We start from the raw sequence: 14,965 nt of genomic DNA on the forward strand, positions 1-14,965 counted from the left end.
CATGCCCGGCATCTGCTGCCTGCTGAATTCTCCTGGGAATTTCGGCCAAAGCTCTCCAGCCACTCCGAGCAAGGCGAAGGGGAGCAGGAGCCATGGGCCACCTCCTGGAGAGCCCCGTCAAAGGGGATCGAGGCCTCACTCCTTCGGCTCCTGGCGAAGCCGCCAACAATCCCCGAAGGGTTTTGTGTAAACCCCTTCGTAACCCCCTCCCCCAGACACAAATCGTGATCCAAAGCTTCCTTTGGGGTCTGCAGCAGCAGGACACACCCGCCCTCGTCTCTCCAGCAGCGCTTGGCCTCCAGCGCCCCCCAAAACGCAAGGCCCACCCCAGCCTGCATCTAAGGCAAAACCTTCCTGTCCACCACTGCCGTTGGGCTGGGCTGGCAGGACCCGCCCAAGTGCCCGCACTCCACCAATGGACGAGGCAGCTCAGATTTCGCTCTCGCGTGCAGGGCGACAGGCGTCACTAGAGCAGTGACCAAGGGTCTCATTTTCAGCCGGACGCCTGCAGCCCACCATACTCAAGGGACTGGACGGTCCCTACAGAACCACCTGGTGGCCAGTATCAGGCAGAGCAGGTCCCCGTTTACAGAGGGCTCAAGCCAGTTACTCTTACACCAATATACCCCCAAGACAGGCGCTGCTCCGCTCACCTTCGTAGGGGTGCACCAAGGACTAGCCAGGGGCACAGTCAGCCCCCCCCCCCCCCGACTGTTCTTAGCGGTGAGACTTGCACAGAAAAAACTTGGAAAATGGGACCTAGACGGAGCAGCACCTTCCTGAGTTTGCAGAGAGCCTGAAGCAATCGCTGGAGGGTCATTCCAATGGCGCGGTCTCAGACGCTGGTGAAGATCCGTTCAGGGCCAGCACTGTTAACTAGTTCTCTGCTCCCACAGGGAAAGCCCCACGTTCCAGAAAGCTACACAATCTACTCTGAGTAGCCATGCATTCTGGGTAGGCCGTTACCACACCGTGGGGCTGACGGGGGGAGGATGGGCGTGTTCTCCTGAGAGAGGGGCGCGCCTCAGCTTTCTCGGCTTTCCCTCCAGCACGCAGAGCACGCACTCTCCGGGGAAGCCAGCGAGACTCTGTGGGGGCCTGAAGGCAGCTTGGCTCGAAGAAGGAAAAACAAAATCCCAGACGCCGAGGTCACTACTGCAATTTTATTATTGCGTCATTTTTAAAAATCAGAGGAGTGAGTGGCTGGAACACAGAACACTGAGGACCTGGGAATCCTACGGGGGTGGGGAAACAGCCGTGGGGTGCTAGCCCCGCCCACCCCCTCCCTATGACACCCCCAGCCTCCCCCCCACCCCCAAGAAAATAATAAAAAAGGAGAGAGGTATGTGAAAAGTTGTCGAGTTTCTAACCTCGATAGCTGGGAAAATTGTTCTTAAAAAACCAGGCAGCACCCAACAAAAAACCCAGCCAGGCCCAACGAGGTCACCACAGCTCGCAGAATTCATTCACCTGCGTGCATTGAGTCCAGTTCAGAGTCTCCCTCCCGGGTCCCCCCTTACAAATCCAGCTCCAGGTCCTCCAGCTCCTCCTCCAACGCTTTCCGCCGCGCCAGCTTCTCCAGCTGCTCTCTCGTCGGCTGCTTGATCTCCCCAGAGTCCAGCCGCTGCTGCAGCTCCTCCACCTGCCGCAGCTTCTTTTTCAGGTTTTTCATCTTCTTGGTTTTCTCAGAGGCTGAGTCCCCCCCGTCCCCCAGGGACGTTCCGCCGCAGGCCTGCTGCAGGGCCAACTTACCATCCCCCGGGGGGCCCCTGTCCCTGCTGCTGCCCCCCAAGAGGGTGGCCTTTTCCAGTGACTGGATCAGTTCGTCTGTCTCCCTCTCCCCTTTCTCCTGCTGCTGCTTCCTCTTCTCCTTACGTTTCAAGTTCCTCTTGGCCGTCTTGGACAGGCCGGTCTCGCCGCACTCCGCCTTGGTGGCCTGCTTGCCTGGCTGCACGTTGGCCTCGGGGCTCAGACCGGGGGGCAGGTCTGGTTTGCTTTTGAAAAACTTCACATACTTATTCTCATACCTGCACAGAACAAAAACCATCAGGACTTTCCTCTCCCACGCACAAAGAACAGGAGCTAGCCAGCTGGTCCAGGCGGCGGCCATCAGCTCCAACGCGCTCTAACCCCATTGCACACACCCAGCGCCCCAAGGCCTTGCCGCTGCAGATCCAGCCCACCACAGGAGGTGCTAAGAACCCACTGGCCCAATCACCACCCAACGAGTCACGAATGCTCAGCCCCTCCCATCAGGCCCCCCAGAACAGCGGCATCACTGAGGGACAACTCCAAAGGGCAAAGGAATCACAGCACTTGGCCGCCACCCTCAGGGCGGGAGATGACACCCAGGACCAGAGGAGTGAGCCTCCATGAAACAGACACACCTCGAACATTTCCGGATTTGAGCAGTTTGCGAGTACCTGAGCTCTATGCCTGAGACTAGCAATGCCGGCCGGCAGAGGTTACCCTCGCAGGCAGGACACACCCGGAGCCCTGCCGAAGCCGCCCACCAGAATGATTTATAAGGGGAGTTAATACATACCGCCAGGTTACATCTTATGGTATAAGAGGGGTCAAAGTTGGTCGGGCACCTGGAAAAAGACTCAGATCTCACGATGTAACCCAACAGTACATACACATGGTTATAAATCATTACAGCCGAGGGGGCGCTGGGCTGTGGGGGCATCTTAAAGGGGCTTGATTGGGAAACGTGGGACAGCCTCTCCATTGCACCCTTCCTGACAGATGTGGCCCAATGGGAGACAGGCGGTTTGCTGCACCATGGCCCCTCTTGGATCGACTCGCGCTAGGCCAGCGAGAGGATATCTGGTGCGTAAGAACTGCACACGCGCACGCCAGCCCGAAGTGCAGCGCTCGGCACTAGCACGCTGAAAACACTTAGAGGGAGTCCCGGCATCGGAAATCTTGCCAAGGCAGGGAGGCCATCTTTAGTATTCCCCAAAGGGTTTGGAGACTGGAGACGGCAGGTTCGACTCCAACGAACGACCACATTCCCAAAACTTCATGGCCCAATCTGGAAGCCTAGAAAGTTGACAGCCGATTGGCCTTAGGTTCTAGCGAGGAGAGGGAGCCACATCCCACATGTGAGAGTCGATGAGCCCCCATGAGGGCTGACGTAGATCGACAGCGGCACGCTGAGCCCAACCCCCATTCCAGCTCACTAGTGACCCTTCTGTGGGCATGGGAATTCTGAAGCCAAGCCAGATGCCCCGGGAGCTCTCTGAACATGCTCTGCTGTGGGAGAAGAGCTGGGATCAGTACTCCAGAGCTGACGGGAATGCCTGGCTTGCATTAGGGATTCAGAGATTTAAAGCCAAAAGACACCCTTGGGATCACCTAGTCTGGTTCGGTGGAGCACTGAAGAACGTGTTTCCAACTCGGCCACAAAGCCTCCCACGGATCCTTTGGGGAAAGCAACCCCAAGCGGTGAGCAGGCCCCAAACGTACAATTGTCTGGCTCGTCACGCTGCACCCAGCTAAGAGGTGGACCGGGAGAGGACTAACGATTGTAAGATGGGCCGTTACCCTGAAGGAGGGAGAGGTCCCAGGCCTATATGCAAAAATGGTAGCACTTTAACCTATCCCTGGGCAAATCCATGGGGACCATTATTTCAGTGAGCGTGGCTTTCTTCAGGTTAGCTTATGGCCTTTAAGAACAGTTTTAAGCTAAACCAAAAGAAACCGCCCCGAATCCAAAAGAGCACGCACACAACAATTCGCACCAGCTTAAAATCACACCTTAAGTGAAACCAGCACCGCTTCCTCGGGTAGCCCAGCTCTGCGGAAGCAGGCCACCTGTTCACTGAATAGGCCGAAGCGCCCGGCACATATTCGGTGCCATAGAAGCAGATAATCTCACAGCAGTCGAGGTTTTCAGATGCAAGGAGTTGGACTGCGTAACAGCCCCCCCACTACGGGCCATGCAAGAGATCCCAGAGACCCTCCCCTGCTCTCTGGAGGACTAGAATTCGACTTACACTGGCACTTCTTCTTGGGGCACGTATCCCTCCTTCACCTTTCTCTGCTTCCTCCAGGTCCCGTCAGGGCGCTGCGTGGAGGCAATGTACTTCCCTGAAACGTTACAAGCATCTTTGTCTGTGATGGGATATTTTAAAGAGGGGGAAGGGAAAAAGTGATTTCAATATTCACCTAAAGGCTGCTCAGTAAGACCCGGCCAGCTAAGAACCCCAGTCCAATAAGAGATGTCACCTCCCCCACCATGTCTCTCCGGCAACTTTCAGTTCACAGAAAAACTGAAAACCAGCTTCACGCTCCCCCGGTCAGTACTGGGCCCTCCGATGGGGAAACCGAGGCATGGAGCAGGGAAGGGAATTATGCCGGAGATCACCCAACAAGTCAGGTCTCCGATGGGTCAGTGTGACTGTACCGGTGCCGTCTCCTACCGCAGAGGAACTGGGGTTCGCTACCCCCAGGGCCTGCCCCATGGCCACCCCACCCCTCCAGTGCAGCCCCCCAGGCCACAGTCAGGATGGGGCTTCTCTGGCGGGGCCCGCAGGGGACGGGGAGGAAACAGCCCCACGTGATCCGGAGTGAGACTGAAGGGGGGGACACGAGGTTAAGGAGTTGGGGGGGGGCACAGACACGTGACTGGTTAAGGGGTCAGGAGCTGGGGAGATGCGGGAGGTGGGGGTGTCCCTGGCGGGGGGGGCAGGAGCCGGGGAGGGTCGGGGGTGATGTGGGCGGGGGGGTCCCTGGCGGGGGGGGGCAGGAGCCGGGGGGGGATGTGGGCGGGGGGGTCCCTGGCGGGGGGGGGATGTGGGCGGGGGGGGAGCAGAAGCCGGGTGGGGCGGGGGGGATGCGGGCGGGGGGGGTCCCTGGCGGGGGGGGGCAGGAGCCGGGGGGGATGCGCGCGGGGGGGTCCCTGGCGGGGGGGGGCAGGAGCCGGGGGGGGATGTGGGCGGGGGGAGTTCCTGGCGGGGGGGGGCAGGAGCCGGGGGGGGTCGGGGGGGATGCGGGCGGGGGGATCTGGGGGCAGAACGGGGGGATACGGGCCAGGCGGGGGGGCGGCTCGCGGGGGGGTGAGGCCGGAGCGGGGGGGGGGGCTCCCCTCCCCCTCCCGGAAGCGGTTTCCGCACTCACCGGTCTCGTCAGTCACATAGGGAGTCGCCATCTTGGAAACGCGACCCACTTCCGGCCACTCTGCCCCGCCCCCGGAAGTGGCGTGCACGGGGCGGGGAGCGCCGGGCCGGGGGCCATCTTGTTTTTAAAGAGACACTGACCGCCACAGGGCTCAACGGGGTGGGGAGACATTTCCCAGCATCCTTTGGGGCTTAGGCTAAGCGACCCCCCCACATACGCACACAGAGCGAGTCACGTGGGACACAGGCCTCCCCCAGGGGACATCTGTGGGGGGAGGGCTCACGGGTTCAAATCCTGCCCCCGGGGTGGGGGCGTCAGGGGTTCGAATCCTGCCCTCGGCCGGGGGGGGGGGGGACGGTGGCGCCCTGGGGGCGACTGGAGCCCCAGGCCAGGGGAGGGAACGGGGGATCTCCCAGGGGTGGGGTGAGGGGTCTGAGGTGGGCGCTGGGGGTCTGCACCTGTGACAGCCACATCCCCACACTGCCCCCCGTCGCCGTCCCCAGCCACAGCCATGTCCCCACACAGGGCATAGCAGTGGGGGGCGATTCTCCCTCTGGACAGGGCAGGGGGGCAGCCCAGCCTGGGGTGGTGCATCGTTAAAAGGATGCGGAGGAAGTGGAGACGGCAAGGGCTGGAGGAAAGGCTCCAGGGGAGACGCCCAGAGCTCAGCACCGCCAAGAGAAGATGGGGGAGGTGATTTGGTGTCACCAGCCAGGCCAGGCACAAGAAGAACCCGCAGTGGGAAGCCAAAGCCAGGCTGATTCCAAAGGGAAATTAGGCCCAGAATTTGGCAGGGAGGGGGGTAAGCCCTGGACCCAGCTCCCCACAGCGGTGGGGGATGATCCATCGCTCCGTGTCTCCTGGCTTCCTTAGCCACACGCTAGCTCTCCGGCTCCACCCAGGGGGCAGCGGGCAAAAGCCTCTGCTCTGTGCCAGAGCAGGTGATCGAATGGGCCCCTCTGGCCTCAAGGCTCTAGAATGGATTCTCAGGAAATCCTGTGTCCATGCACCTCCCCCACCTCAAGGCGCCAGCAACCCAAGTTCTGGCAGCGGGGCGGGGAGGGAGGCCAAGGTACCAGCTCCCTGGGGAAGCCGTTACAGTGGCTGATCACAACCCAGCAGCTGCCTGACCGCTTTCGGTGGTGACAGATGGTATTTCCAGCCTTGCTGAGCTGTCTATCTCAGGTACCTAGCCAGCCCCCCCACTGTTAGGATCTGAGCCTCTCACGTTCTTACCCCAGTCGCCCAGTGAGGCTGGGAAGTGCAACAATCCCCATTTTACACGTGGAGAACTGGCACCGAGCGGCTATGGTCATACTCCTGGGGCAGAGAAAGGACGGAAGCTGGATTTCCCCTGTCCTAGACAGCGCCGTAACCGTTGGGTCATCCTGCCTCCCCAGGGAAGCGAGCAGATGGGCCGAGCTGACACCTGGCCAGATGTTCCACCTTCGGATTAACACCAGGGATGAAGTTTGCAACCCAGGAGATTTGTGTTTTGTTTTGTGTCTTTAGTTAGTGACAGAGAAGAGCCGCTCACCCTCCCCAGCTAGAGCATTTCCTGCCTGCCACCATTAGCAAGGCATCATGAAGGCTGGAGAGCGAGGCCAGATAGCAGGGAAAAGACAATTTCCCCTGGAGATGCAGTAAACCTCTGATTTGATTCACAACCTCCAGGTCAGTAGATAATTAGTTCCATATCAGCCAACAATCGGATTTGAAAAGATTGGCTGGAGTTTCATTAACTAGTTACAATGATCAATCCAATTAGCAGAGCATGGGGTAATTCAGTTACCCAGGGATTAGATCCATTACTCAGGCAGGGAGCGCCTGTAATTTATTTAGGCGAAACCCCAGGCGCTCCCGATGCGTTTAAAGCCATAAAGCAGCTTTTGGACTAGAATGACACCAGCTTAAAAATAGCCTGCAAACAGCAGTGCCCTCAGGCCAGCCCTGCCACGCTCCTAGGGCCAGCCTGCACACACCCTATGGAGCCCCCCCTGCACCCCAGTAGCTGCCAAATAAACAGAGGAGCACCTCTCAGGGCAATAGGATTCTCCCCCTCTAGGGATCTCACTACCCTCACCTGTTGCATTAGGGTCTCCAGCAGCAGCCATATTGGGGAGAAAGGGGAGCAGCTGATTGGACTTTATAGAAGCTTTGTGGTGGGGTTGTGAGCTAGGCTCCACCCTTCCACTTTTTTTGGTAGCTGAATGGGGCGGGGGTCTTAACACGGCTACTGCTACCCTTAGCTAACCCTGGGGGGGGACTTAACACCGTTTTCCCTGCGGGCTGGGCTGCATGGCAGTTTCCCAAGGGGAGCAAAAGGGAGGCAATCTACCACCAGCAGGGGATATTCTGGGAGCAGGGGCAAGGGAGGGTGAGTGTGTTGCCGGAGAACCGCCATGCATTGTGTTTGCTTGGCACCTGCAATCCAAGGAGCTGACCCATCCCTGAATGGCTGCTCCCTGGGGCCCTGGTCAAGGTGGACGCTTTGTCACCCTCATTTTACTGCTGGAGAAACCGAGGCTGAGGGAGTGGAGGTTTGTTCCCCAGGGGACAGAAGCCAGGCCCCCGACTCCCCAGGCCCCCTCTAGCTGCTCGGCCTTGCTCTCTGGTGCCGTTCCTACGCGGGGGCAGCACAGCGCCAGGCCTTTGCAAATCTTTGTATTCAAACTCCATGGAGACAGATGCGAGCTGTTAGGAGGGTGGGCAGTGAGGGATAAAGGGACCGGGTACTTCCCTCCCTTCCCCTCAATTGCCAGCACACAGCTCTGCTGGTGCCCCTCACTCCGGACCCGCAGCCCCTGCTAGCCCAGCCCTGGACTCCCCCCAGCCCTGTCAATGCTCCTCACTCCCAACCCGCTCGAGGACTCCCCCCAGCCCTGCAAGTGCCCCTCACTCCCAACCCACAGCCCCCTGCTCTCCTAGCCCTGGGCTCCCCCCTTCCCCAGCTCCATCAGTGCCCCTCACTCCCGACCCACAGCCCCCTGTTAGCCCAGCTCTGGGCCCCCCCAGCTCTGCCAGTGCCCCTCACTCCCGACCCGCTCGAGGACTCCCCCCAGCCCTGCAAGTGCCCCTCACTCCCAACCCACAGCCCCCTGCTATCCTAGCCCTGGGCTCCCCCCTTCCCCAGCTCCATCAGTGCCCCTCACTCCCGACCCACAGCCCCCTGTTAGCCCAGCTCTGGGTCCCCCCCAGCTCTGCCAGTGTCCCTCAACCCTGATCTGCAGCGCCTGGTAGTCCAGCCCTGGGCTCCCCCCAGCCCTGCCAGTGCCCCTCACTCCCGACCCACAGCCCCCTGCTATCCTAGCCCTGGTCTCCCCCAGCTCTACTCACAGCAGTTCCCTCTGAGCAGGGCTGGCCGGTTTGGAGCCAGAAGCTACCTGGGGTTAACAGCTGTTATAAAAAGGATGGGGATCAAGCGTTCTCCAGGTCCACCGAAGGGAGGACAAGATGCAAGGGGCTTAGTTGGCAGCAAGGGAGATTTAATCTTTCTAACTCTCCGGGCAGTGGAACCGGCTTCCAGGGGAGGTGGAGGTTTGTAAGAGCAGTTGGGACAAACACCTGGCCGGGCATGTCTAGGGTGACCCGGGTGGCCTCCACGGAGGTGGCTGGACCTGCTCGAGGTCCCCCCCAACCCGACACTTCTGTGACTCCATGAACAGCATTTCCCGGGCCCCCCCTCACTACCCCAGGAGAAGGCTGGACTCCCTCGTCTCAGCGTCTCTGGCATCTCAGCCATGCAGCCCTCATGCCGCAGGCACTCAATCACCGCTCTCCATTCATCGGGGCACCCGCTGAGGAGCATCTGTGGGTGATCCCTATCGACAGAGAGTTGAGGTTTACCAGTCAAGTAGCCAGCAGGCAGGGAAGTCCTGCCAGCAGGGCTGAGTTCTGATCCCAGCGAGAGATACACACGGCGGGAGGAAGCAGAGCTGCTGATCTGTGTCTGCTTTACGCCTCCTCCAGCTGCTGCGTGCAGTGCACAGAGCCGGCTTGAGCCCTGCAGCGAGTACCCGGCAGGTGTCGTGCTGAGCACTGGGAAGACAGGGTGAGACGGCCCGGCTTTGGCTTGATCCTTTCCACCTGGGCGAGGGGCCCAGGAAAGGGGGTAGGGACAGGCTGGAGTGCCCCCCCCTACACCCTCCATCGGTCCCGAACCACGGATTGGCCCCCAGTAGAACCGGCCGGGCTCCGACGCCCTCGTCGCTAACACCAGTGCAAACCAGTGTGAAACCCACCGGCAGACTTTGCACGGGGGCGAGGGGTTTGCACGCTCGCCTGGCTCCAGTGTAAACAATGGCACGAGGGCTCGAACACGTGATCCACTCGGGCACGCGCGTGCTGGGCTGGGCTTGAGCCAGTAGAGAAGCAGCGTGACCCGGGATCGAGGCTGATTCCCACTTACACTCGGGCTCTGGCAGCGTGACGGGGCCTGAGAGGGCAGAGCGGGGGAGTGGCCAGAGGGAGCCAGGGGCGTTCGAGCATAAATTAGAGCAGCCTCGGGCGTCTCCCTGGCTGTCCAGGGATTTCTGGAGCGCTGCTCCCTGGGGTCACGCATTCTAACACACACCCCTCCCTGCCTCTCGCTCCGTTCCTCCGGTCTGCCGCTTCCCGCCCTTCTCAGCTCACAGGTGCAGGGGAGACCGACCTCGACGCAGCTAACACCCGCAGCATGTGCATTTCTTAGAGCAGATGGTGCCTGCGAATTCCCACGCGCGGTCAGGCAGCATCCGTTAGCTCCGAGCCTGGTGCTTTCGGGGCTACGCGGAGCTGTCGGCGGGCTGCCCAGAACAATTCTGCTCCCTCTCTTTTGTGTGTTTTTCAGTCACTAGCAAAGCGAGACAAACACCTCCCAGCTCTCCGCTCCGGCGCTCTCGGCCGGGCAGAAATCCACGGTGGGACTATTCTAGTCTTGTTCGGTAATTTCAGTGGTTAGAGTGGAGGGCTGCGAGTCAGGACTCCTGGGTTCTCATCCTAGCTTAGGAGAGAGTGTTGTCTAGTGGCCAGTGCAGAGAACTGGGCGTCAGGACTCCTGGGTTCGGTCTCCAGCTCTGGGCGGGAGCATGGGCTAGTGGTTAGAACACAGTGGGGCAGAAACCCAGGGCTCCTGGGTCCTAGCCGTGCTTGAAGGAAGCAGAATTTATCTGCGGTGGCGTCAGTGCCGGAGCCCCGGCTCTGCAGCGTGCGGCTCGGTTGTTTTCAAGCAAACCTCGCTCCTCCTTTCTTTTCTCTTTGTTCTCTGGCGGTTTCTCGCTCTCACTCAGACGTGGGCAGCAGCACTGGGGCTGACAGGGAAGTGGGTGCCGCACCTGTGACTCATCCCAGGGCAGGAACATACTTGCTCCTCCGTACCTGCCTTCTCTGCACTGTGCCTCTGCCTTCCCCACGCCCACCCCCTTCCTTCCGCCACCTTGGTCCCCATGGGGGTGAGCCTTCCAAGGGGAAACCGACGCCGCTCTGTTTGCAATCTCTAGGGCACAAAGCTGGCTCCTGCTCAACAGAGTCAACCTTAGCAGGCTGCCTGTCTGTGCGTGGGAAGGCTGTTGGCTTACAAGGCATGCTGGGAAGGCTCTCCCCCCATTCCCCCCGACTTGGCCGGAGTTGGGGTGCATGGCTGGGGCATGCATTGTTTGTGGACGATGATCAGACACACAGATGAACACCATTTGCTGGGGAAGAGTCAACACGGCTTTTGTGAAGGGAAATCACGCCTCATTAATCTATTAGAATTCTTCGAGGGGGGTCAACAAACGTGGACAAAAGCGATCCAGTGGATCTAGTCAGCTTGGACTTTCAGAAAGCCTTTACCAAGGTCCCTCACCAAAGTCTCTTAAGCAAAGTGAGCAGTTGTGGGATAAGAGGGAAGGTTTCACAGGTCAGTAACAGGGGGAAAGGTAGGAACAAAGGGTAGGAATAAATGGTCAGTTTTCACAGCGAAGCGTAGATAGTGGGGTCCCCCAAGGATCAGTTCCGGGGCCAGTGCTGATAGACATATTCATATATGAGCTGGAAAAAGAAATAAAGAGTGAGGTGGCAAAGTTTGCAAACGATACAGAATTGCTCAAGATCGTTAAGTCCTAAGCAGCCTGCAAAGAGCTACAACGGGAGCTCACAGACCTGCGGGGCTGGACAACACGACGACAGATGAAATTCAGCATTGATCAATGCAAAGTAATGCACCTTGGAAAACAGAATTCCAACTACAGCTATACAGTCACGGGGTCGAAATGAGCTGTTACCACTCAAGAAAGAGAGCTTTGAGTCATAATGGAGAGTTCTCTGAAAACATCCACTTAATGTCCAGCGGCCGTCAAAAAAGCGAACAGAATGTTAGGCGCCATTAGAACAGGGATAGATAATAAGACGGGAAACATCATAATGCCGCTATATAAATCCAAAGTACACTCACACCTTGAATATTACCTGCAGTTCCGGTCGCCCCATCTCAAAAAAGATTAGAAGAATTGGGAAAAGTACAGAGGAGGGCAGCAAAACTGCTTAGGGGGATGGAACAGCTTCCATCTGAGGTGCGATTAAAAAGGGTGGGACTGTTCATCTTCGAAAAGAAATGACCATGGAGGGATATGATAGGTCTATAAATCATGGCTGATGTAGAGAAAGGGAATAAGGAAGCGTTATTTACCCCTCCACATATCACAAGACTCAGGGTCACTCAATGAAATGAATAGGCCACAGGTTTAAAACAAACAAAAGGAAGTATTTTGTCACACAACACGCAGTTAACCTGTGGAACTCATTGCCAGGGGATGTTGTGAAGGCCAGAACTATAATGGGGTTCAAAAAAGAACTAGATCAGTTCACGGAGGATGTGTCCATCACTGGCTATGAGCCAAGCTGGTCAGGGATGCAACCCTGGGCTCTGGGTGTCCCTAGCCCCTGACTGACAGAAGCTGGGCCTGGATGAGGGGATGGGTCACTCGGTAATTGCCCTGTTCTGTTCATTCCCTCACCGGCCACTGTCAAAGAGAGGAGACTGGCCGTTCTTATGTTTGACAAATGGCGAAACTTTTAACAATACGTAGGTTCGAGTGGCCCAGTTCACGTATATGTTCAACACTGCCCTCTACTGGATGGGATGAGGATGGCAACTGTGTACCATAGCACCCGGACTGCTTTCAGCTATTGGGGATTCTCCTTTAAGGGGTAGGAGCAAGCAGACCTGGGTTCTAGCCTTGCCAACGCGGTGAAGTTGTGAGCGTGTTATGGTGTGTGTATAGATACACATACACCCCATTCCCAGTATATCCCAACCCCCACCTCTTCTCCAAACTGAAGCTGTCACCCACTACACAGCATGGCTAGGAACCCCCAGACACCCCTATTTTTCAGATCCCCCCAATCTGAATCTCCCCCCCATTCCTGTTGGGTTTCACAGGCTGGTAACTATGCTCCTGCTCTGCCCGGGCTGTCGTTTGAAAGCCTGACGAACCAGCCGCCTTCGAAGAATTCGTCAGCCGGAGCAGGCTCGGCCCATGACAGCCCTTATCCTCGCCACAGCGGCGTGATTCATCCGAGCTGGTATTTCGATTCGACAGCCTGATTGGCAGCACAGTCATCTGAGTCAATGGGCTGGGAATGGTGCCGGCAGAGCCAGACCCACAGCACAGTGAGAGACCCGCCCCCCGCCCCACTGCCATGGGGGCCTAAGCCTCAGCCAGAGGGACCCCGCCCACCCCACGAGCTCCATCAACATGGGCCTTTCCGCTGAGTGAGGGGCCTGTTCGGCCAGCCGGGGCGGCCCACACAGGCTGCCAGGCAGGAACGGCTTTTCCAGGTGCCCCGGGAGCGAAATCCCCCCTCGCCATGTGCTGTCGCGTGGGCCTTCCCTTCTCCTCGGTAACATCCTCCCGAGCGGACCCGCGTGTACACGCACAGCCGTTGATTCATTCCCTCCAGGGCCCGGGACGTGCGTTCCCATCTGCCGCTCCGCTGCGCCCGCGCTCACCACGGCGGGGGGATTCCGGGGGCAGGGCGGGGCTCGGGGTGGACACATCCTGCCCTCGCGCGGAGCACACACAATGCAGCAACGGCCGGAGATCCCCAGGGCAGATAAAAGCGCCGCTTTTCAGCCTCTTTTGTTGCTCGACTCCTATTTCCGCTCCGCTGCGACTGAGCGACAGGCCGGAATTTCTGCACGTCTGGCTGCAGCGCCGGTCGGCAAAGTCCTAGGGGAGAGCACTGGGATGTTTAACAGAGCACACGGCTCCAGAGTCCAGCCCCCCCGCTCCAGCCTGGTTTGCTGCATTGAAGAGACTGTGCAGTCCGTGGAGGGCAGCACTGCCTGGGTCTCCCTGCAGTGGGCCAGGAACTGCCACTAACTCAGTGCTGGGCCGTGAGCAAGTCCCTTCTCCCTGTCCCCATCTGCAAAGCCAGGCGCGAAGGAGGGTAACAGGGTAACGTGAGATGGAAACAGGGCCACCCAGAGGATTCAGGGGGCCTGGGGCAAAGCAATTTCAGGGGCCCCTTCCATAAAAAAAAGTTGCAATACTGTAGAATACTATATTCTCGTGGGGGGCCCTGCGGGGCCCGGGGCAAATTGCCCCACTTCCCCCCGCCCCCGGGTGGCCCTGGATGGAAACAGTTGCAGAGGCGGCATCGGCTCCCCGCAGCACTCGCACCTCCCGCCCACGCGCCCGCTCAGCCGGCAGAGAAAAGCTCGGCAGCCCACGAAGGGGAAATTCCAGCTGCAGGTTTGTGCCTCGCCCTGGGGTTCGGGGGGCCACGGCACACGGCTCTTCCGCCCTCCAGACTGGGCTGCTCTGTCTGCAGACAGCCCCAACAGGGGTGACAGGAGTCGAGTCTCCCCGACCCGGTCAGTCCTTGGCCTCTCCGCTGAGCCTGGCGCGGAGGGGCCTCTCCGTGCCAGTCATGTGGCAGCATCTTTTGGCCGCTGAACTGGATTTGGACTGGTAGCCCAGGAGGCAAGACTCTGTGCACCTAAGCCAGCTGCTCCTGGCCAGACTGCAAGGGCTTTCTGGTGGCCTGAGTGTAGTGAGTTTGCTGGGTCTCAGTCCAGTTCCCAGGTGGGACCCTTAAACCCCCAGCACCAAGACCAAGGGCTGGCTGGGGCCCAGACTGAACTCGGGGGGGCAGCACCTTCACAGCACACATGTGCACACTGATCACGCCTGGGGGAGAAGGACGAGGGCGTAGAAAGGGACGAATGGCTCAAAGGTGACAGGGGTGTGGGTCCCCTCCTGCCGCCCAGCGTTTCTAGCGAATGTCTCCAGATCAGTGCCGCCCCCTCGCACCTGGCAGCCTGGCCTCGATCCCAGAGAGCACTTGGAGCCCACGTGCCTGGAGCGGGGCTCAGACAGGCGCCCGGCGAGGGCAGGCATGGGCAGGCCCACATGCGCGGAGCTGCACAGGCAGGCTCCGGCACACCCACGGATCCGTGCCGAGGGCTGAGCCAGCGACACACACACAGAACCTGCACCCACACGCAGAGATCCAGGCTGATTCCACCCCCGCCGATGCATGAACGTGCAGCCCTTTTACACACACCGAGATTGATTCCTCACACGCGGCCGGACCCAGAAACTCCCCCACCAGCACACAGACCGGGCCAGGCCCAGAACTCATCTGCCCACACGGACCCATCGAGTCAGGCCTGCAAAGAGCCAGAAGCCCCCGCGTGCTGCCGGCTTCGGGAGCAGAGATACAGCCAGGCACCCTGCACAAATCCAGCCCCCCACTCAGGGGCACAGGCCGGCCTGGCCAAGTCAGCTGCCCGTAGGGCAACCGGACAGCAAATGTGAAAAATCAGGTCGGGGGTGGGGGGTAATAGGAGCCTATATAAGAAAAAGACCCAAAAATC

The 14,965-nt window shown here is 59.3% G+C and overlaps 1 protein-coding gene across 3 annotated transcripts; it reads right to left on the minus strand.

Moving 5' to 3' along the window:
• Positions 1 to 1,308: 1,308 nt before the first annotated feature.
• On the minus strand, positions 1,309 to 5,173 carry PYM1 (PYM homolog 1, exon junction complex associated factor). Of its 3 annotated transcripts, none has more exons than XM_054012310.1 (3): positions 5,125 to 5,173; positions 4,002 to 4,095; positions 1,309 to 2,027 (listed from the first exon to the last, which is right to left on the minus strand). In XM_054012310.1, the coding sequence occupies exons 1-3, from the start codon at positions 5,153 to 5,155 to the stop codon at positions 1,517 to 1,519; spliced, it is 636 nt and encodes a 211-aa protein (XP_053868285.1). In that variant the 5' UTR covers positions 5,156 to 5,173; the 3' UTR covers positions 1,309 to 1,516. The 3 variants fall into 3 exon arrangements, with proteins under 3 accessions (XP_053868285.1, XP_053868284.1, XP_053868287.1); XM_054012309.1 differs by having other exon boundaries at positions 4,002 to 4,119; XM_054012312.1 differs by lacking the exon at positions 5,125 to 5,173 and having other exon boundaries at positions 1,309 to 2,594; positions 4,002 to 4,090.
• Between the last annotated feature and the right edge of the window lie 9,792 nt (positions 5,174 to 14,965).

This window comes from Malaclemys terrapin, chromosome 23 (assembly GCF_027887155.1).
Source record: "Malaclemys terrapin pileata isolate rMalTer1 chromosome 23, rMalTer1.hap1, whole genome shotgun sequence".
Classification (NCBI taxonomy): domain Eukaryota; kingdom Metazoa; phylum Chordata; order Testudines; family Emydidae; genus Malaclemys; species Malaclemys terrapin.